Raw genomic sequence first — 22774 nt, forward strand, 5'->3', positions numbered from 1 at the left:
GCTAGACCCGACAGATAGAGAAAAGTGCTGGTGGAAGTGGAGCTGTGAGGGTGGGTCGTAAATCGCACCCCGATTGCTCAGTCGGTCAGAAAAATTCCCGCAACAGGCAAGGTTCGGGTTCAAGGTCCGGCCTGGCACACAGTTTTAATCTGCCAGGAAGTTTAAAAACTTATAATCTTCGCTACATAGACAAACAAATCAGTTCAGTATCAATTTGATGTAAGTCAGAAATATGTTGGGTATTGACTAGCTATGAGTGTATACAGGTAACAAAATAATATGCACAAATCTCATACAAACTACACTCTTCCAACTTAGCACTATATGCACTGAAGCGCCAAAGAATCTGGTATAGGCATGCGTATTCAAATACAGACATACGTAAAGAGGCAGAATACGGCCCTGAGGTGGGCAACGCCTATATAAGACAAGTGTTTGGCGCAGTTGACAGATCGGCTACTGCTTCTACGATCGCAAGTTATCAAGATTTAAGGGAATTTGAACATGGTGTTATAATCGGCGAACGAGTGATGGGACACAGCACCTCCGAGATATCGAAGAACTGGGGATTTTCCCGTACGACCATTTCACGATCGTACCGTGAATATCAGGAATCCGGTAATACTTCAAATATCCGACATCGCCGCGGCCGGAAAAACATCCTGCAAGAATAGGACCAACAACGACTGAAGAGAATCATTGAACGTGACAGAAATGCAACGCTTCCGCAAATTGCTACAGATTTCAATGCTGGCCCATCAGCAAGTGTTAGCATTTGAACCATTCAACGAAATATAATGGATATGGGCTTCCGGAGCCCGAGGCTCACTCGTGTACCATTGATAACTGCACGACACAAAGCTTTATACCTCGCCTGGGACCGTCAACACCGACAATGGACTGTTGAAGACAGGAAACATGTTGCCTGGTCGGACGAGTTTCGTTTCAAACTGTATCGAGCTGTTGGACGTGTATGGGTATGGAGACAATCTCATGAATGCATGGACCGTGCATGTCAGCAGGGGACTGTTCAAGCTGGTGGAGGCTCTGTAATGGTGTTGGACGTGTGCAGTAAGAGTGATATGGGACCATGGGACCCCAGAAACGTCTAGATATGACTCTGACAGGTGACACGTACGTAAGTATCGTGTCTGATCACCTGCATCCACTCATGTCCATTGTGCATTCTGAAGGACTTGGACGATTCCAGCAGGACAATGCGACACTCCACAGGTCCAGAATTGCTATAAAATGACTCCAGGAAAACTCTTCTGAGTTTGAACACTTACACTTCCGAGACACGATCATTATTTAGCATATCTTGGATGCCTTGCAAAGTGCTGTTCTGAAGAGATCTCCAACCCGTCGTATTCGTACGTATTTTTGGACAGCCCTGCAGGATTCACGGTTTCAGTTCCCTCGAGCGCTACTTCAGACATTAGTCGAGTTCATGCAACGTCGTGTTGCGGCACTTCTGCGTGCTCGCGAGGTCCCTACACGATATTAGGCAGCTGTACCAGTTTCTTTGGCTCTTCGGTGTACATAATAGATACCTACTAATAACAACAGCTATGAAAGCATGATGTCGCGACGATACTCATTAATCAAATATTCTCAGGTTTCAAGCCGTGTCAAGTGGTTAACTACTCAATAGCTTTCGGCAAATACTCGTCTACCATTGCCAAGTGGTTGACTGTCATGTGGATCCGCTGCCATGCTTATATAGCCACGACGTCGACAATGACGTCATTGGTGCTCGATCCCACCCAAGGTATGATAATGTTTTGATGTCGCGGCCGCCGCGCCCGCCTTAACTCTCCAATCACAGGATCTGAGGACGCACTCAGCTGTAATTTTCTTATTGAGGGTGTTGCCCGACATTTTGATCTCCGTTGACTCATTTATTAAACTATCCCAGAAGCTGCCGGTCCATTTAGTAACAAAAGTCTCATGGAATGCAATTCGGTGTCTGTTTTGTAGTGCATGTTCCGCTACAATTAATTTTTCGGAACAGCGTAGGCGGAAACGCCTTTCGCACGGCTCTGTTCAATAGTGCCGACAAATGACAGACACATTCACACGATATTTTGTATATTTCAGGTGTTGTGATGTCTAGAGCGTCTTTCACAGGCTTCATTAGTTGCCGCATCTCTGCCGGGGGCCTAAAGTCTGTGTCGATTTTATGCCTTTTCAGAAGCCAGCTAACCTTCCCTGTTATTGAGCCACGAAACAATAAAAACATTCTACTGTACTTTCTACTTAGATGAAATTCCTTGCGAAATTCGTCTGTTGTAATCGTTTCCCTTGAAAACTTTACGTAAGTGGCTCAGTTCCCGTGTCAGGTTTTCGGCATAAGAGACAGTTTCAGCTTGCTCTACAAATTCCTCAGAAGTGGCCATTTCTGTGCTGGGTGCTGGTAGCTGGTGGCGTGCAGATACCGATCAGTGTGGGTGGGCATGCCGTAGACGCTCTGACCGAGATACCCATTGAGTGTACGGCGGACGGTGATGTCCGGGAACGGCAAGGAACCGTCCTTCTCTACTTCCATCGTGAAATTTACGTGGTCGTGGATGTTGTTGATGTGTTCCAGGAATTATTCCAGCCTTTCATGTCCGTGAGACCGTATGACGAAGATATGATCGACGTAGCGATAATTACAACTCGGCTTTCAGAAGCAGTGTCCAAGGCGATGTGCTCGAAATGCTCGATATAGAGACTGACTACAGCTGGAGCTAATGGACTCCCCTTCTCGACGCCGTCGGTTTGGCTGAAATGTTTTCCACCATGGAAAAAATACAATAACGTCAGGGTATGCTAAAGTAAATCCGCGATAGTGTCGTCAAAGAGCCGGGACAGCAAAGCTATAGCGCCTGTGATGAGTTCGCACGTGAATAGGGATACCACATCAAAACTAACCATATCATCTCCTTCATCAAGACGTAGAAGTTTAAATCGATGAATGAAGTCTGCCGTATTGTTTATATGGTGCACACAGAGTCCACCATCGGAAGGAGGCTGGCCAAATGATTTACAAGTCTGTAGGTTGGCGATCCGATGGTGCTCGCTATACATCTTACAGGTTACCCTGCTTACGTTCCTTTGGCAGACCGTAGAACGTAGGTCGTCTGGACACCTAAGGGAGAAGGTTCTTAGTAATAGTCTCTTCCAGCGATTACCCTTTGATAAGTTCCGAAGTCCTCCCAACTGGCTCAAGAACAGGGAAGATTAGCCAGCTCCTGAAGAGGCATAAAACCGACACAATCGTCAGGCCCCCAGCAAAGATTCGGCAACTAATGCAGCCAGTAAAGACGATATAAGCCTCAGAACACCTGGAATATACAAAATACTGGGTGGATGTAGGCAGTTTTATGTCGGTGAGATGTCCGCACTATTCAGTAGTGCCGCATAAAACGTGAAAGGTGTTTCCGCCTACGCTATTCCGAAAAATCAGCTGTGGAGGAACATGCACTGCAAAACGGACACCGAACTGCATTCTACGAGACTTTTATTACTAAACGGACCAACGGCTTCTGTGATAGAGAAGCAAATGAAGCAATGGAAATCAAAATATCGGACACCTTCAGTAACGACGGTGGATGGCAGCTTAGTATGGGCTGGGATCCTGTGATTGGAGAGTTGAAAAGGGCGCGGCAGTCGGGGCACCAAAACACTACATATATGGTGCGGGACCGAGCATCAATGACGTCACTGTCGACGGCGCGACTATACAAGCACGACAGCGGCATGCACACGACAGTCAATCACTTGACAATGGCACAGGAGATATCTGCCGAGAGCTCGTGGGTAGTTAACCACTTGACGCAGCTTGAAACCCAATAATATTTTATTAATAAAAACAGTTTCTCATTAGTCCTAAGTTTTTGTTTGATAAGAAATTGTACCCTATCACAAAATTAGTATGAGGTCCTTTAACCCCTCCCCTCACTAGCTCAGATTCTGTGTACGCTCTTGTTTGGGAGCACACTGTTCAGCACTAAAAGTGTTTATACTGTCCTAATTGCATTCGAAAATTTACCTCTACATCAGTACCTTACGCCTTTTGATGGAGCAACTTTCGGTATCAGTATCATCTGCCTCCTACAATGAACGAATTTAACTGCTGCACGAGAATAATGACTGTCAGTAAAGCTTGCGCGTAAGCTCGAATTTCTCTGGTTTGCTCCTGATGGTCATTTTGTGACTGTGGGTTTGGAGAAAGAAATACGTTGCCTGACTCTTACCAGGAAGTATGGTAAAGGGTGCTGCGAGTGTTCTCTGGTAGAGGATGGTTGGTCATGTTAGTCATAAGCAGCAGTAGCCCCTACTTACGACCCAACAGTGTTTAGGAGGAGGGCGTTCCACCATGCTCTCGGTCGTTGGTGCACAAAGCGTAATGGTGACGCAGCCTGGCTATGGATAAGTATAACTAAGCAAAGCACCGCAGCAATCTAGCGACGTCTGCATACTGAGGCTGCCCGCGGTGCTGGCTCAGCTACGGTTCGAGGTGGCACAGTCGGGCTTGGCGTTGGACAGAGCTAGCTGGCTGGCAGCGTCTGGCGCTGGAGGGCGTCCAGTGGCTCCGTGGCTGGGAGGATCTCAGATCGATACCCGGCCTATCAATTCTGCGGCTGGACGTCCTGCCACGGGGTCCTATCAGGACGACAGTGGAATGGTAGTGGACTTACACAGCACTACAGCGATCCCGACTCGATAACTCCCTGGTACTAGCCAACGACCACTTTGGCTGGGCGACCACCATTTATACCCATTACAGAGGGTTTGTTGCAATTTGGCTGTTGCGCGTGCCAAGTACCCCACATGCCGAAGCGTCCCTGCTTTCGGCGACTGGCGGGCTGCAGCGGCAAGGCGAGTGTCGTGGTGCGATGCTGCGCCAGCACAGTACAGTACATGGCTGCCTGCGGCAACGAGCTCTTTGCGTTAGGCTCGTGTAAAATTTTATCAACATACTTCTATGTGATCCAGAACGTTTCTCTTACAGCGTCTGATACTGTAGTTTGATGAATATCTCTTCAATGCTCTCAAACTTACTAAACGAATCTGGTACAAAACGTGCTGCTCTTCATTTGATATTCGCTGTCTCCCCTAATTATCTTATCTCGTTAGTGTTTCAAACTGATAAGCAATACTGAAGGATCGTCCAAATGAGGCACTGGCGTGCCATCTCTTCCGTGGCAACTTTACATGGCCTCCTTCCAATGAATATCTCTGTCACCTGCTTGTCCTATGACACCCTCTATGAAGTCACTCCACTTTTTGTCGATCTGGACTCATAATCCAAGATATTTTGCGCTTGCGACTATTCGTGTTTAAAAATTACCTACTACTCCCTGCAACGGCCGACGTGTATCTACACATATTTCCGAATTTGCTACAATTTTCTGGCGTCGCGGCTTACCTATAGACGAGTATAGCAGCATCGTCCGCGAACAGCCTCATGGATATTCTGCTGCTGCCTGACAGCTCACGACTTCAGGAAGGCATTTCATGCAGTGCCTCGTTGTCGTTTAGTGAATAAAATAGTAGCTTCTGATTGGAATCGGGACTTCCCTACTGACAGAATTCAACACGCCACTCTTACCGGAACAAAATAGACAGATGTAAACGTAGTTTCGGGAGTGAGCCCTCTCTAAGCAAGTGTGACAGGAGCGTCACTGTTTACAGTGTGTATAAATGACCAAGTGGATAACTTAGAAAGCTCCATGCAGTTTTTCGCAAGTGATTTTGTTGTCTTTAGGAAATCTGCAAAGCCAGAAAATTGTAGCGAATTGCAGGAAAACTGCAGGGAACAGATGACTGGTACAGGGACTGGCATTTGATCCTGAACGAAAGGAAATGTAACATATTGTGCGTAAACAGGAAGAGAAATCCACTCCTTATCCATTATACTATTGATAACAGATCACTGTCAACAGTAACTACTGTAAAATACCTAGGCGTAACGCATTTCACATAATTAGCCGAAGATATCCATTACTCTTCGATTACACTTTTGGTCATCAGCCCCTGGAAATAGTAACAGCGGTAAATTACTTAGGAGTAACTTTCCGGAACCAGCTAACGAGCCGGCCGGAGTGGCCCAGCGGTTCTAGGCGCTACAGTTTGGAACCGCGTGACCGCTACGGTCGCAGGTTCGAATCCTGCCTCGGGCATGGATGTGTGTGATGTCCTTAGGTTAGTTAGGTTTAAGTTGTTCTAAGTTCTAGGGGACTGATGCTCAGAGCCATTTGAACCATTTTTGAACCAGCTAACGAGCACTGACGGCATAAAACAAATTGTAGGAGAACAGAAGTTTTTCTGTCTCAAAGAAATTTATCATATTTAAACTTGTAATATGCTCAAAATTTTGCATAAAATCGATGTTAAGAACAATGGTCGGTTCATTTACAGTTTTTATATAGAGGAGTCACTTGCGCTTTTTTGCAGTTGCTTGGGACATGAGCTGAGCGAGAGATTCACGATAAATGCAAGTTAAATAGGGGGACAATGCCGTAGAGGCCTTTCTGTAAAACCGAACTGGGATTCTGTACAGACTTGGCACTTAGTTGTTTCTGACTCATCCTGCTGCTTCTCGACGTCATGGATGCCTATTACTGTGGGCGACGGTTAAACGACGGTATGTCTGTACGACTGTATTGTTTTGTGTTGTATGGGACTGGACCTTGAAATGACGGAGAGTCTTCGTCCCCACCATAGGCCTCAGTGGTTTACAATCCCACAACAGGCTACAGCAGTCCACTCACCCCACCGCCGCCCCACACTGAAGCCAGGGCTATTGTGCAGTTCGGACCCCAGTGGACCCCCTGGGAACGTCTCATACCAGACGAGTGTAACCCCAAATGTTTGCGTGGTAGAGTAATGATGGTGTATGCGTACGTGGAGACAGTCTTTGCGCAGCAATCGCCCACATAGTGTAACTGAGGCGGAATAAGGGGAACCAGTCGTGGCGTCTGGAAGTGGAAAGTGGAGAAATGGCAGTGGTAGACAAAATCTTCTCCACCACACACCCAAAACTTGCTTGCTGACAGTAGATGTAGATGTATAGCGGTCTGACAACTGGTTCGTGCTACGTGCTATAAAACTGGGAGTTTCTATCAGTCAGTCTCTATGACAGAAACGTGTCTACCATTAGTTATTAGAAATAGCTCAGCTCGAGTACTGAGAAGATATAGTTCAGTTATGTCTATGTTGATTACGCCTCCCACCTGCGCGGTCTGGCACTAAACTGAACATGTCAAGTGAGGTAATCGGTGACATTTTTCTCATGTAGTAAATACCTATAATATTTTAGCGCAACTGGCCAACAGAACTATTAATATTAGGACCCATATAGAGAGGTATACTAGCATACATAAAATAAAATCCATAAGTAAAGCAAAGCTTATGGAAGTTAAATATATTTTCACAGGCACTCATTTAGTCCCTGTATCTATTGCATCAGGTAAATATTTGATGAGATACGTAAATTATTAAAAGAGAGGTCACCAAATATTAACATGAAATGTAAGCGCATTGCAGATATCAGAGCTCCAAATAGTAAAACAGTAAAAACAAATTGAGGCTTCGTAAATTGTGCTGTCAATTAGTGCTCTCGGTAATTCTGTGTCGCTTCATTATCTGCCTGCTCGTCACGTGGTTAAAAAACGAGGGAGATAAAAAGGCAATTCTTTAACGACAATATATTTGTGAATAATGAATATGACACAAAAACGCCTGTTCACACAGACCTGTGCAGCTCGGCAATGAGCGCTCATCAGCACGACTAGCGAGCTGCGAAGCGCATTGTATAAACCGTCACAATCAAAACCATAATCATCACAAACCACATCCATCTGACATCCATTTCTGGATAAAGGTTTCATCTAAACGTTGCACTGCGTTGCAGTCTTCAGCTCTGCTCATCCATGTTGCTTCTGTGTAATTTGTGACGTCATCTATTCAACTTCCTTTGTAATCGTCTTTTCTTATTTCTAGAAATCTCGAAATTCCTAGAGCATGCTTCCTTAAAAGAGTGAACCGATATATTGCTTCGTCTACAAATAAAGTGTGGAAATATCAAACGTTATAAGTGCCGAATCCCTTATTTGTCAGGAGAATTTAAAAAACAATGTATCTCTTTTTGTATCCAAACACTCGAGAAGGTGTTCTGATACCATTATTAAGAACGTCCTAGAGAACTTACTAAGAGCCAATAAGAAATTTTTTGTTTCAAGTGTCATTAATAAATACACCATTAATATTTTAATTAGTAGTACTCTAGTCTACAAAAATCATATACCATATATTAAAATTTTTATAAGAGACTAACAATAACTAATTCAAGGACGTATCTTTGAATATTGACTTCTCTTTCTTACACAACGTCATTCTTGCCATCAAATGTTGCAAAACCCTGTAGAAGTGCCTGTCCTATTGAGTACGAAATGCTTTTCATAATACTTTCCAGATACACGTAGTTTTGTCTGCTCAATTCTCCAGCTTCTTTTACTATTCTCGATTGGAACGGGATAGTCGACAGCTAACTGCGGTCGACAAAGTGCCCTCCACCACGCACCGTGAAGCGGCTTTTCGAGAACAGGGGTAGCTGTAGGTGTAGATGTAGATATAGATGTACTAGGTCGAGAGAACAGCGCATCCAAGCAGCTGTGTGACTGACATTCTTTAACTTTTTCGTTGGACTTGGAATAATTTTGTGAGTGCAAAGTTATGTACCTCAGCTTTTCGTTGGTTGTGGAATAATTTTCTGAAAGCGAGTTCCGTACTTAACTGATCACTGGACTTAGATTACATGTCTGTGTTTTGGGTGGTTGATTTTGCGTGACATTACGAACTTCAACTTTGTTTACATTATTTGAGGCAGCTGTGAACTGCAATTATTTTCTGCAGTTATTATTATACTCATGTTTGATGGATCTGTTGCATGTTTTCGCAGTGGTTAGTGTGGATAAGAACTTTAGTTTATGTCGCGATTAATATCAAACTTCGAGTGTTTGTTTCCGATTTTCGTGAATTAATGCAGTTAAATGAACAGTGCTCGCACATATTTCTGTACTGGATTCTCTGCTCGCACTGCAAACATCAGTTATAGTTTAATTATTTCTGTATTACATGCTGTGCTCGCACTACGCGCATTAGTTACTATTTAATAGTTTTTATTTGAATCTGTAGTTTATATGAGGCCATCGTTCCTAAATGTGTGAATATTATTGAATAAACATTTATTTGCCTTAAACTGTAATCCACTGGTTTCGTGAACATTATTAATCTAACAGGATTTATGTAATAGTTTCTCTTATTTACACATTATTCGCAAACTTCTCTGTTTACTTAAAAGAGTAAAGGATCAATTCTGTAATTAACTGTTGGGTTTTATAACAACGACGCATGACCGACCCCTATGATATAAGAACGAGTCAAGCACTGAGAGTGACAAAATAGAACCGCCGGAGCGCTCATATAGTTCAGTGCAATTTCTTGGTGCAAGGATTTCCATGTGTAATGTACAAACAGTTTTATTTTACTTAATCTAGGTAGGGACTTTCCTAACAGTTGCTCAACGGCGCTTTTCCACTGCACAGGGACATATTCTCGCTGGGATTCGGACCTTTCCGCTGGGTGTGCACATCTGGGCTGGAGAGCGACCTGCAGACCACGGACAAACTCGCAATCGATGAACTGGAGACTCTGCTGAAAGGTAACTAATTGCTGTCGCATATAAGCTGATAACAATGCTACTGACTCTAGCTATAGAGTATGACTACAAGTGTCATTGCTAATCACCTAGAGGAAAGCAGTATGCCATGGAAAACATATATTTCTATCAATTGCTTATCGACGTTGTTGCATATTTCTCCCGAGCAAGTTTAGAGATTGCGTGGTGCACCAAGAGAACACGTTGACGAAAGTGAATTCTGAAGGTCTTTTATCTTTATTATTAATATTTCACATAAGATTTTGTACGTTTAACTAGTAGCTGCATATGATGGTGGAGTTCCAGAATAACTAAAAATGTGTCTGTTTATACACTTCCAATTCTTCTCTGATAATAACGACGTTACTGAAGCGGGCAGTTCATTTTCAAACGTCTCTCAATAGAGATTGAATGACTGGGACCTCCCACGAAGTCGCCGCCAAGCTTGCGATGATGCTCATCCAGGATTGTGCAAAACAGCGATTCGTCGTTGAACACAGTGCGACACCATTCAACAGCAGTCCGTGCCTACTGGCCACGGCAACACTCGAAAGCCAGTCGTTCGTGTAGCAGCGTCAACGGCATTCTACACGTGGATGTTAATTCCCTAGTCTGGTTGCTACCACTCTCTGACCAATTGTGCGAAATGGCACAGAATGTTGCATGGAGTCACTGCTTGTATGGAAGAAGCAGACGTGATGGGGCTATAATGCGCTTGGTGCACAAAACAGCGATCTTCCGTTGTGACGGTCAGACGTGGTCCCTGCCCTCACGTTCACCTACAGTCTTACATCGGATCACTGTTACATCTAAAAGCCTCACAAATTTGAACATTGCACCATTCAGCCAGCTGGCCAAATGGAGACCTCCTTCAAACCCTTTACGGTGCTGACAGCGCTTTCTCACACGAGTACGCTGCATCTCCGTGTACTTCACAGTGATCACTCAACATCTGACGCCGTTTACACTCCTTATATACCCTCCCAGGAATGATAACAACGCTGAACACGAACACCACTAAAGCACTCTGGCAGTTGTTTCTCTACTGACAGAGAATTTAATCATTTCCATATCCGCCGATGGCGTGTTTGTGTACACTGCTACATTGACATGGGACTATATCTTCTGGGTTCCTCATTTTTTTTTCAGGTAGTGTGCATGCAGCGGCAGCATGCCTCGAAAAAGCAAGCGCACGTAATATTGAATGTGAAAAGCCGTTTAATGATAAACCTCTCGACTTTAGACCAATGAAGGCGCTATACGTTCATAATAAACAGAATTATTAGCATTGGTTGGATGCCGATTTTAATTCTTGTAAGATTTAACCTATATTTTTGCACAACCATGAACCTACCATGTCAGATTTTCGACAAAACAGCTTTATTACGGAATCCGCATGAACTCAGTGGAACACGATTTTGATCCGTCAAGCTGTCGATCCCTTCAAATAAAAAAATTTAGCAACAGCTCGAGACGCGTTTTACTACTCTTCTTCGACACACCTAACGCTACCATTTCACGTGACTGCTAACTAACAATTTCCAATAATACTAGAGCGCACGATGGTTGAATTTACCACTATTCGTCAGCTGATTTTGTTCTAGTTAAATCAAGAGAATCCGGTCGGTATGGCGCCTCCTCATTACCCACCCCATCACTGATGTGACCATTCTTTCCACCAAGCAAGAGATATCATAGGGATTACAATTTTACGCAAAGAATCTAATCAATTACACTATGGACAACGACGGTACTTAATTTGACTTTATACATAATTTTTACGTAAATGTAACACAATTTAGTGGAAATATTGTAAATAACTTGATAATTAAATGTAGGTATTGATGTTTCTTTTCAATGAACTTCCAAAATCTTCCAGTCATATCGAATGAAGTCAGTAATGCACAAAGTAGGACATTTACACATCTAAAGCCACTGGTATCGAAAGATTCCTAATGTGCACTAGATTTGATTACATCATAACTGGCAGAGGACGTACAGTACACGCAAAACTGTCGTGCACAGTGTTTGAGAATAAAGGACTGAGACTTGTGTTGCAAATTTGTGCATTTACCAAATATGTCCAGTTAGTGGTGACCACCTTCAACTCCTTTCTCCCTTTCTCAAAACCTTTGTGCATTTTCTTTTCCACGAGAATTCCAGGGGTTTCTCCATTTTTCCCCTCCAGCAGGGCACAAGAACGGATCTGTAGTGAATGGTTCATCCATTGTTATTGAGTGGATAGATATTGGTGGGTCATATTACACCATGCCACGACCAGTAGTTCATTAGTAATGAGAACAGATTCGTTTCCTTTTACGTCGTGATAATATTCCACTGACAATTTGGAGAAGACAGATTCGTAAATTTTTTGAGTGAAAAATAACACAGCTTTATTTTTTAAAGGTATTTCGTTTCTCATCAATATTTTAATGCAGCTCTGGACATTCCTCCTGCGAACTCCATAGTTCTTGGCATCTCTCTCTCTCCACAGTCTTTATTTCTTATTACCAAATAATTTCAGCTGACGTATCCTAGCTTTAGCGAGTGACTTGCTTAATTAAATTAAAAGTCTTTTATGTTTGCCTTCCCTTCTTCTCTCAAACAGTTTATCTCCGGTTGGATTGCTAACAATATTAATCCTTTAACTAACCGTTTTTTTCGGGGTCGAGACAATGTATGCTTATTCTAATTAATGTCTGTCAGAAGAAATAACATGAAAAAAATATTTCCCGTTCTTTCGTTTTCCAACCTGTAGAAAGATGGGATACACAGGGTTATTCGTAGCTACCACCGGTGCTCCCGAAGATTACTGCACAAAGAATACAGGACACAGAAAACAGACAGACTCTGTGGATGCAGTATCTCTCCAAGATTTTAACTCACGTTACAGGGCCCAATATGAACACCATTTGTGGCGCAGCAAAAGCTAATACGTGAGTGAAATTCATAGACACGAACTGTTCGGGAAGGCGGGGAAGCAGCCCGCTGCTCAGTTCTCTTTGTTGGGTTGCGTATCTGCAGGCGCGAAGTAATCTTATGCGCCTACACGGAGCGGTGCAGATCAGCACAGTCTAGAAATGCAAACTGTACTTATAAATATTCGGTAAACAATTATCAGGCTCCACTTTACCCGTAGGACACTGATACGTAGCAATAACATGTAGCGAATTTTGGTGCCGTCCGAAGTTGCCGAAGCAAGGTAGGTACGTCGAAACGAAACCACAGAAGAGTATAGTCGCTGCCTCCCACAGCGACGGAAGAGAAACGCTGGCGTAGCCGCCCCTCCTAAAGCTCTGCTACGCCACTGAGCAAGAAAATACTCACCCCACTTCACAGTCTACGATCAAAACGACAGTATCGTCTTAAGCAAGTAACCTATATATGAAGGGCTTATTTAAATATTGGTACAAGTCCAATACCTACACTTTTCTGCCTATAATGCTTCTCAAATTAATGATCCAAACAAACAGAAAGAAAGGTTCATGTCTAGCAAGAAGCAATATGCTTGAATATCTCTGGTATCTCATCTGCAGATTTTTCAGCGTTCATTTAACTTTAGGACTCTGTGTCTCAAAATGAACAAAAATGGACTTGCACCACTATTGAAATAAGCCCTTCATATTAAATGTCTTAGGCAGAAATTAATGTGAACATTATGTGAATTACTCTTCAAGTGAAGAGTCTTGTACATTTGGTTGCGTCAAGTGAACTTTAATATTCAGACTGAGCTGTAAATTCTCAGAACTTTCCTATGGAAATGGATGGTAGCTGTTAAATAAATCTCCATATCTATATCGTAATATAGTGAACTAATATTCTGTACGTTACAGATCCACTCAATCTCTTCTCAGAGCAAACCAAAGAACTCACCGCTGTGACGGCGAGTGTATTTTAGTATGACACAACACAAACTGCCCTAGCTTCTTTGGTAATCTATCGTGGGACATTCACAGATGTTGGACAAAAAATGGAAACGCCGCGAGAAACGCATGCTTGTACATAAATGCAGATGCTAGGCAAGCCTGCAGGTGGAGCTGTTGTATTTGACCACGAAAGGCACCTATGCAGTGCACTCAATACGCTGCAGGTGTCAGTCGTGATAAGAGTTCTGTGCTGTGTAGATTTGATTGCATTAAGTCCGAATGAGGTGAATGCGAAATTGTTGGTGCTCGTATGATGGATACTTCAGTAACCAAAGTAGCAGAAGTAGCCGTTTCAAGAGGCGTCGTACCGAAGACATAACGCACTTTGCCAAAACGGGAAAACATCATCAGCTAAGTCATATCGTGGACGAAAGTGTGTTTTGAGTGGCCGTAACATGCGTTCATTGAAGAGGATTCTGATGAAAAATAAGACGGCGGCAGATACAGAATCACTGCAGAACTGAATGTCGCGTAGGGAACAGTAGGGGAGCTGAAATTACAAAACCACTCATCAGACATACAATTACCCGTAACAGGAAAGAGTGTTGTAGAAATCATGAAACATGCCCTATGATGTAATGGAAGAAAGTCATTTGGAGTAAGTGTTAATTAACTTTATTTTCGACTTCTGGGCGTACGCGGTACCTCGGTTACGGTGCAGACTGCTTGCTGCTAAGAGTGAAACATGGAGAAGGTTCGGTGATGATTTGGGCACCCATATCGTAGTATTGCATGGGCTTCACGTTTACTTTGCAAAGACCCATTACTTCTAAGGATTATGTGACTAATTTGGCTTATCAGTCCATCACATGGCACAATATTCGATACCCAACCGAGATGAAGTGTTCCAAGAAGATAGGGCCTCTATCTGCGCAGTTCGCGTCGCCCAGGACCGGATTTTGTGAGCACGAAGACGAATTGTGATCAGAACCCAATATTACTGTGCATTTGTGATCTACTTTGGGCATAATTGTACCTGATCCTATCCACTTCCACCATCGTTTCCTGAAATTGCTACTATTTTTAAAGAAGAATGGTGTAAGATTCCCCTGAAAACTACACAGGACTTGTATTTATCCATTCCTACTGGATGCTGTTCTGGATATTAGCTGTTTTCTTACACCGTATTAAGCATGGTGATGTCTTGTGTTTTTCGGTGTTGTCACGTTCTTCTCCACGCTCTGTGCATCACAATAGCTGTGAAAGTGTTAAACAGAATAAACTGATAAAGTAATTTAAAATATAAGATATAATTTTCATAAAATGAAGATTTAATATTTGTGAATTAACATTTACATCTCTACTAATAATACATCTGTAAAATTGTCTTGTCCGTCGGTCTGTTTGAACACGACAATCTACAAAACTACTAGAAGTAGTTTCATGGCGTTTCCACAAGTAACTTGAGCATAGCGTGGACGCGGTATAGCTTTATATCGCCAAAATATGATCTTGGAAAAAATATATCTTAATTGAATGTTTTTGCATACCAGTTTTATAAATGCGAAAGCTATTCTGCTGTTACGTTTTCATGAGTAACTCACTGAACTGATTACGATGAAATTTGGTTTGGAGAATACTTGAAATGTGAAGCTACTTTAGAGAGTGTTTAGTTCCAAATATTTATTGATTTGAAGAATATTACGCGAATTAGAGAAAAATATTTACTCTTTGGATAAGGTTTTTTTTTTTAATTTTGATATTTATAGTACGAGGGCAGTTCAATAAGTAATGCAACACATTTTTTTCTGAACAGGGGTTGTTTTATTCAGCATTGAAATACACCAGGTTATTCCCCAATCTTTTATCTACACAACACTATTTTTCAACGTAATCTCCATTCAATGCTACGGCCTTACGCCACCTTGAAATGAGGGCCTGTATGCCTGCACGGTACCATTCTACTGGTCGATGTCGGAGCCAACGTCGTACTGCATCAATAACTTCTTCATCATCCGCGTAGTGCCTCCCACGGATTGCGTCCTTCATTGGGCCAAACGTATGGAAATCCGACGGTGCGAGATCGGGGCTGTAGGGTGCATGAGGAAGAACAGACCACTGAAGTTTTGTGAGCTCCTCTCGGGTGCGAAGACTTGTGTGAGGTCTTGCGTTGTCATGAAGAAGGAGAAGTTCGTTCAGATTTTTGTGCCTACGAACACGCTGAAGTCGTTTCTTCAATTTCTGAAGAGTAGCACAATACACTTCAGACTTGATCGTTTGACCATGGGGAAGGACATCGAACAGAATAACCCCTTCAGCGTCCCAGAAGACAGTAACCATGACTTTACCGGCTGAGGGTATGGCTTTAAACTTTTTCTTGGTAGGGGAGTGGGTGCGGCGCCACTCCATTGATTGCCGTTTTGTTTCAGGTTCGAAATGATGAACCCATGTTTCATCGCCTGTAACAATCTTTGACAAGAAATTGTCAACCTCAGCCACATGAAGAGCAATCAATTCCGCACAGATGGTTCTCCTTTGCTCTTTATGGTGTTCGGTTAGACAACGAGGGACCCAGCGGGAACAAACCTTTGAATATCCCAACTGGTGAACAATTGTGACAGCACTACCAACAGAGATGTCAAGTTGAGCACTGAGTTGTTTGATGGTGATCCGTCGATCATCTCGAACGAGTGTGTTCGCACGCTCCGCCATTGCAGGAGTCACAGCTGTGCACGGCCGGCCCGCACGCGGGAGATCAGACAGTCTTGCTTGACCTTGCGGCGATGATGACACACGCTTTGCCCAACGACTCACCGTGCTTTTGTCCACTGCCAGATCACCGTAGACATTCTGCAAGCGCCTATGAATATCTGAGATGCCCTGGTTTTCCGCCAAAAGAAACTCGATCACTGCCCGTTGTTTGCAACGCACATCCGTTACAGACGCCATTTTAACAGCTCCGTACAGCGCTGCCACCTGTCGGAAGTCAATGAAACTATACGAGACGAGGCGGGAATGTTTGAAAGTATTCCACAAGAAATTTCCGGTTTTTTCAACCAAAATCGACCGAGAAAAAAAATGTGTTGCATTACTTATTGAACTGCCCTCGTATTTGTGAAAATGCTTTTATTAGTTGATATGTGCCACACGATGCGATTCAAAGTAATGAATACAATGCTTATACAATCTTCAGTGTGTTTAATCCATATTTCTACAGCATTTGTTGCATATTGTACATGATGTGGAATGTAGAGCTACTCCAGTAGCACAACGCACAAACGAACGCTCCTGCCCACGCCCCTCAGCATCCACCGTTCGATAGCAACGATGCGCGTGACGAGGCATCGTGCTCTGGAACATCTTGCGAGGAGGGGGAACGGGACGCTCATCACGAGCTATGCTTACGTGAACAGGAAGACACGTGAGGGCAGCTGATGTTATTCCACCCACAGTAGCTTGAGAACTCACTATCACCCATCATAACAAAGCCACTGGTATGGCCGGCCGTTGTGGCCGTGTGGTTCTAGGCGCTTCAGTCTGCAACCGCGTGACCGCTACGGTCGCAGGTTCGAATCCTGCCTCGGGCATGGATGTGTGTGTTATCCTTAGGTTAGTTAGGTTTAAGTAGTTCTAAATTCTAGAGGACTGATGACCACAGATGTTAAGTCCCATAGTGCTCAGAGCCATTTGAGCCTACTGGTATGCAAACGCAGCCATGGGTAACAGCTCGTTCAATAATAAATACAAAACTGAAACAAAACTTTAAAAAATTTGTAACTACTACGATTCAAACTACGGACTTGACGGTCACCCAACTGATATATTATGCAAATGTTTTACATGTAACGGTACTCGGAAGGCTTCTGATTTTCAAAGGTGATTTTTTCGTCATTTTTAAGAATTGTCTCGTACTGTTTTAGGAGACTGATATCTGGGCATTGACGTACTAATTCTGTAAGTATGGAAAAAATCAAAGACGACGAGTCCTCAAGGTCCCCATGTTAGACATAATACACTACTGGCCATTAAAATTGCTACACCAAGAAGAAATGCAGATGATGAACGGTTATTCATCGCACAAATATATTATACTAGAACTGACGTGTCATTACATTTTTATGCAATTTGGGTGCATAGATCCGGAGAAATCAGTACCCAGAATAACCACCTCTGGCATTAATAACGGCCTTGATACGCCTGGGCATTGAGTCAAACAGAGCTTGGATGGCGTGTATAGGTACAGCTGCCCATGCAGCTTCAACACGATACCACAGCTCATCAAGAGTAGTGACTGGCGTATTGTGACGAGCCAGTTGCTCGGCCACCATTGACCAGACGTTTTCAGTTGGTGAGAGATCTGGAGAAGGTGCTGCCCAGGGCGGCAGTCAAGCATTTTCTGTATCCAGAAAGGGCCCTTATTTAGTCATCAGTCTACTGACTGGTTTGATGCGGCTCGCCACGAATACTTTTCCTGTGCTAACCTCTTCATCTCAGAGTAACACTTGCAAACCACGTCCTCAATTATTTGCTTGTCGTATTCCAATCTCTGTCTTCCTCTACAGTTTTTGCCCTCTACAGCTCCCTCTAGTACCATGGAAGTCATTCCCTCATGTCTTAGCAGATGTCCTATCATCCTGTCCCTTCTCCTTATCAGTGTTTTCCACATATTCCTTTCCTCTCCGATTCTGCGTAGAACATCCTCATTCCTTACCTTATCACTCCACCTAATTTTCAACATTCGTCCATAGCACCACATCTCAAATGCTTCGATTCTCTTCTGTTCCGGTTTTCCCACAGTCCATGTTTCACTACCATACAATGCTGTACTCCAGACGTACACCCTCAGAAATTTCTTCCTCAAATTAAGGCCGGTATTTGATATAAGTAGACTTCTCTTGGCCAGAAATGCCTTTTTTGCCATAGCGAGTCTGCTTTTGATGTCCTCCTTGCTCCGTCCGTCATTGGTTACTTTACTGCCTAAGTAGCAGAATTCCTTAACTTCATTGACTTCGTGACCAATGTTAAGTTTCTGGCTGTTCTCATTTCTACTATTTCTCATTACTTTCGTCTTTCTCCGATTTACTCTCAAACCATACTGTGTCCTCATTAGACTGTTCATTCCGTTCAGCAGATCATTTAATTCTTCTTCACTTTCTCTCAGGATAGCAATGTCATCAGCGAATCGTATCATTGATATCATTTCACCTTGTATTTTAATTCCACTCCTGAACCTTTCTTTTATTTCCATCATTGCTCCTAGATATACAAATTGAAGAGTAGGGGCGAACGGCTACAGCCTTGTCTTACACCCTTCTTAATACGAGCACTTCGTTCTTGATCGTCCACTCTTATTATTCCCTCTTGGTTGTTGTACATATTGTATATGACCCGTCTCTCCCTATAGCTTACCCCTACTTTTTTCAGAATCTCGAACAGCTTGCACCATTTTATATTGTCGAACGGTTTTTCCAGGTCGACAAATCCTATGAAAGTGTCTTGATTTTTCTTTAGCCTTGCTTCCATTATTAGCCGTAACGTCAGAATTGCCTCTCTCGTCCCTTTACTTTTCCTAAAGCCAAACTGATCGTCACCTAGCGCATTCTCAATTTTCTTTTCCATTCTTCTGTATATTATTCTTGTAAGTAGCTTCGATGCATGAGCTGTTAAGCTGATTGTGCGATAATTCTCGCACTTGTCAGCTCTTGCCGTCTTCGGAATTGTGTGGATGATGCTTTTCCGAAAGTCAGATGGTATATCGCCAGGCTCATATATTCTACACACCAACGTGAATAGTCGTTTTGTTGCCACTTCCCCCAATGATTTTAGAAATTCTGATGAAATGTTATCTATCCCTTCTGCCTTATTTGACCGTAAGTCCTCCAAAGCTCTTTTAAATTCCGATTCTAATACTGGATCCCCTATCTCTTCTAAATCGACTCCTGTTTCTTCTTCTATCACATCAGACAAATCTTCACCCTCAGAGGCTTTCAATGTATTCTTTCCACCTATCTGCTCTCTCCTCTGCATTTGACAGTGGAATTCCCGTTGCACTCTTAATGTTACCACCGTTGCTTTTAATGTCACCAAAGGTTGTTTTGACTTTCCTGTATGCTGAGTCTGTCCTTCCGACAGTCATATCTTTTTCGATGTCTTCACATTTTTCCTGCAGCCATTTCGTCTTAGCTTCCCTGCACTTCCTATTTATTTCATTCCTCAGCGACTTGTATTTCTGTAGTCCTGATTTTCCCGGAACATGTTTGTACTTCCTCCTTTCATCAATCAACTGAAGTATTTCTTCTGTTACCCATGGTTTCTTCGCAGCTACCTTCTTTGTACCTATGTTTTCCTTCCCAACTTTTGTGATGGCCCTTTTTAGAGATGTCCATTCCTCTTCAACTGTACTGCCTACTGCGCTATTTCTTATTGCTGTATCTATAGCGTTAGAGAACTTCAAACGTATCTCGTCATTTCTTAGTACTTCCGTATCCCACTTCTTTGCGTATTGATTCTTCCTGACTAATGTCTTGAACTTCAGCCTACTCTTCATCACTACTATATTGTGATCTGAGTCTATATCTGCTCCTGGGTACGCCTTACAATCCAGTATCTGATTTCGGAATCTCTGTCTGACCATGATGTAATCTAATTGAAATCTTCCCGTATCTCCCGGCCATTTACAAGTATACCTCCTCCTCTTGTGATTCTTGAACAGGGTATTCGCTATTACTAGCTGAAACTTGTTACAGAACTCAATTAGTCTTTCTCCTCTTTCATTCCTTGTCCCAAGCCCATATTCTCCTGTAACCTTTTCTTCTACTCCTTCCCCTACAACTGCATTCCAGTCGCCCATGACTATTAGATTTTGGTCCCCCTTTACATACTGCATTACCCTTTCAATATCCTCATACACTTACTCTATCTGTTCATCTTCAGCTTGCGACGTCGGCATGTATACCTGAACTATCGTTGTCGGTGTTGGTCTGCTGTCGATTCTGATTAGAACAACCCGGTCACTGAACTGTTCACAGTAACACAACCTCTGCCCTACCTTCCTATTCATAACGAATCCTACACCTGTTATACCATTTTCTGCTGCTGTTGATTTTACCCGATACTCATCTGACCTGAAATCCTTGTCTTCCTTCCACTTCACTTCACTGACCCCTACTATATCTATATTGAGCCTTTGCATTTCCCTTTTCAGATTTTCTAGTTTCCCTACCACGTTCAAGCTTCTGACATTCCACGCTCCGACTCATAGAACGTTATCCTTTCGTAGATTATTCAATCACTTTCTCATGGTAACCTCCCCCTTGGCAGTCCCCTCCCGGCGATCCGAATGGGGGACTATTCCGGAATCTTTTGCCAATGGAGAGATCATCATGACACTTCTTCAATTGCAGGCCACATATCCTGTGGATACACGTTACGTGTCTTTAATGCAGTGGTTTCCATTGCCTTCTGCATCCTCATGTCGTTGATCATTGCTGATTCTTCCGCCTTTAGGGGCAATTTCCCACCCCTAGGACAAGAGAGTGCCCTGAACCTCTATCCGCTCCTCCGCCCTCTTTGACAAGGCCGTTGGCAGAATGAGGCTGACTTCTTATGCCGGAAGTCTTCGGCCGCCAGTGCTGATTATTTATCAAAATTGAGGCAGTGGTGGGGATCGAACCCGGGACCGAAGACGTTTTGATTATGAATCAAATACGCTACCCCTAGACTATGGGTACCCACTAAAATGGCCCTATCCTGCTGAAATGTAGGGTTTCGCAGGGATCGATTGAAGTATAGAGCCACGGGTCGTAACACATCTGAAATCTAACGTCCACTGTTCAAAGTGCCGTCAATGCGAACAAGAGGTGACCAAGACGTGTAACCAATGGCACCCAATACCATCACGCCGGGTGATATGCCAGTATGGCGATGACGAATACAGGCTTCCAATGTGGGTTCACCGCGATGTCGCCAAACACGGATGCGACTATCATGATGCCGTAAACAGAACCTGGATTCATCCGAAAAAATGACGTTTTGCCATTCGTGCACCCAGGTTCGTCATTGAGTACACCATCGCAGGCGCTCCTGTCTATGATGCAGCGTCAATGGTAACCGCAGCCACGGTCTCCGAGCTGATAGTCCATGCTGCTGCAAACGTCGTCGAACTGTTCGTGCAGATGGTTGTTGTCTTGCAAATGTCCCCATCTGATGACTCATGGATCGAGACGTGGCTGCACGATCCGTTACAGCCATGTGGATAAGATGCCTGTCATCTCGACTGCTAGTGATACGAGGCCGTTATGATCCAGCACGGGGTTCAGTATTACCCTCCTGAAGCCACCGATTCCATATTCTGCTAACAGTCATTGGATCTCGACCAACGTGAGCAGCAATGTCGCGATACGATAAACCGCAATCGCGATAGGCTACTATCCGACCTTTATCAAAGTCGGAAACGTGATGGTACGCATTTATCCTCCTTACACGAGGCATCACAACAACGTTTCACCAGGCAACGCCGGTCAACTGCTGTTTGTGTATGAGAAATCGGTTCGAAAGTTTCCTGATGTAAGCTCTTTGTAGGTGTCGCCACCGGCACCAACCTTGTGTGAATGCTCTACATCTACATCTACATCTACATTGATACTCCGCAAGCCACCCAACGGTGTGTGGCGGAGGGCACTTTACGTGCCACTGTCATTACCTCCCTTTCCTGTTCCAGTCGCGTATGGTTCGCGGGAAGAACGACTGTCTGAAAGCCTCCGTGCGCGCTCTAATCTCTCTAATTTTACATTCGTGATCTCCTCGGGAAGTATAAGTAGGGGGAAGCAATATATTCGATACCTCATCCAGAAACGCACCCTCTCGAAACCTGGCGAGCAAGCTACACCGCGATGCAGAGCGCCTCTCTTGCAGAGTCTGCCACTTGAGTTTATTAAACATCTCCGTAACGCTATCACGGTTACCAAATAACCCAGTGACGAAACGCGCCGCTCTTCTTTGGATCTTCTCTATCTCCTCCGTCAACCCGACCTGGTACGGATCCCACACTGATGAGCAATACTCAAGTATAGGTCGAACGAGTGTTTTGTAAGCCACCTCCTTTGTTGATGGACTACATTTTCTAAGCACTCTCCCAATGAATCTCAACCTGGTACCCGCCTTACCAACAATTAGTTTTATATGATCATTCCACTTCAAA

At 43.6% G+C, this 22774-nt stretch overlaps 1 protein-coding gene across 1 annotated transcript in view; it reads left to right on the forward strand.

Annotated features, from left to right (window-relative positions):
- Positions 1 to 22774, forward strand: part of LOC124616326 (urocanate hydratase-like) — a 424523-nt gene that overhangs the window by 221763 nt on the left and 179986 nt on the right. Inside the window, exon 10 of the mRNA XM_047144631.1 lies at positions 9597 to 9712. Within this exon, the coding sequence (XP_047000587.1) occupies positions 9597 to 9712 (116 nt within the window). The remainder of the gene's footprint in view (positions 1 to 9596; positions 9713 to 22774) is intronic.

Source organism: Schistocerca americana, chromosome 5, assembly GCF_021461395.2.
Source record: "Schistocerca americana isolate TAMUIC-IGC-003095 chromosome 5, iqSchAmer2.1, whole genome shotgun sequence".
NCBI classification, from domain to species: Eukaryota; Metazoa; Arthropoda; class Insecta; order Orthoptera; family Acrididae; genus Schistocerca; species Schistocerca americana.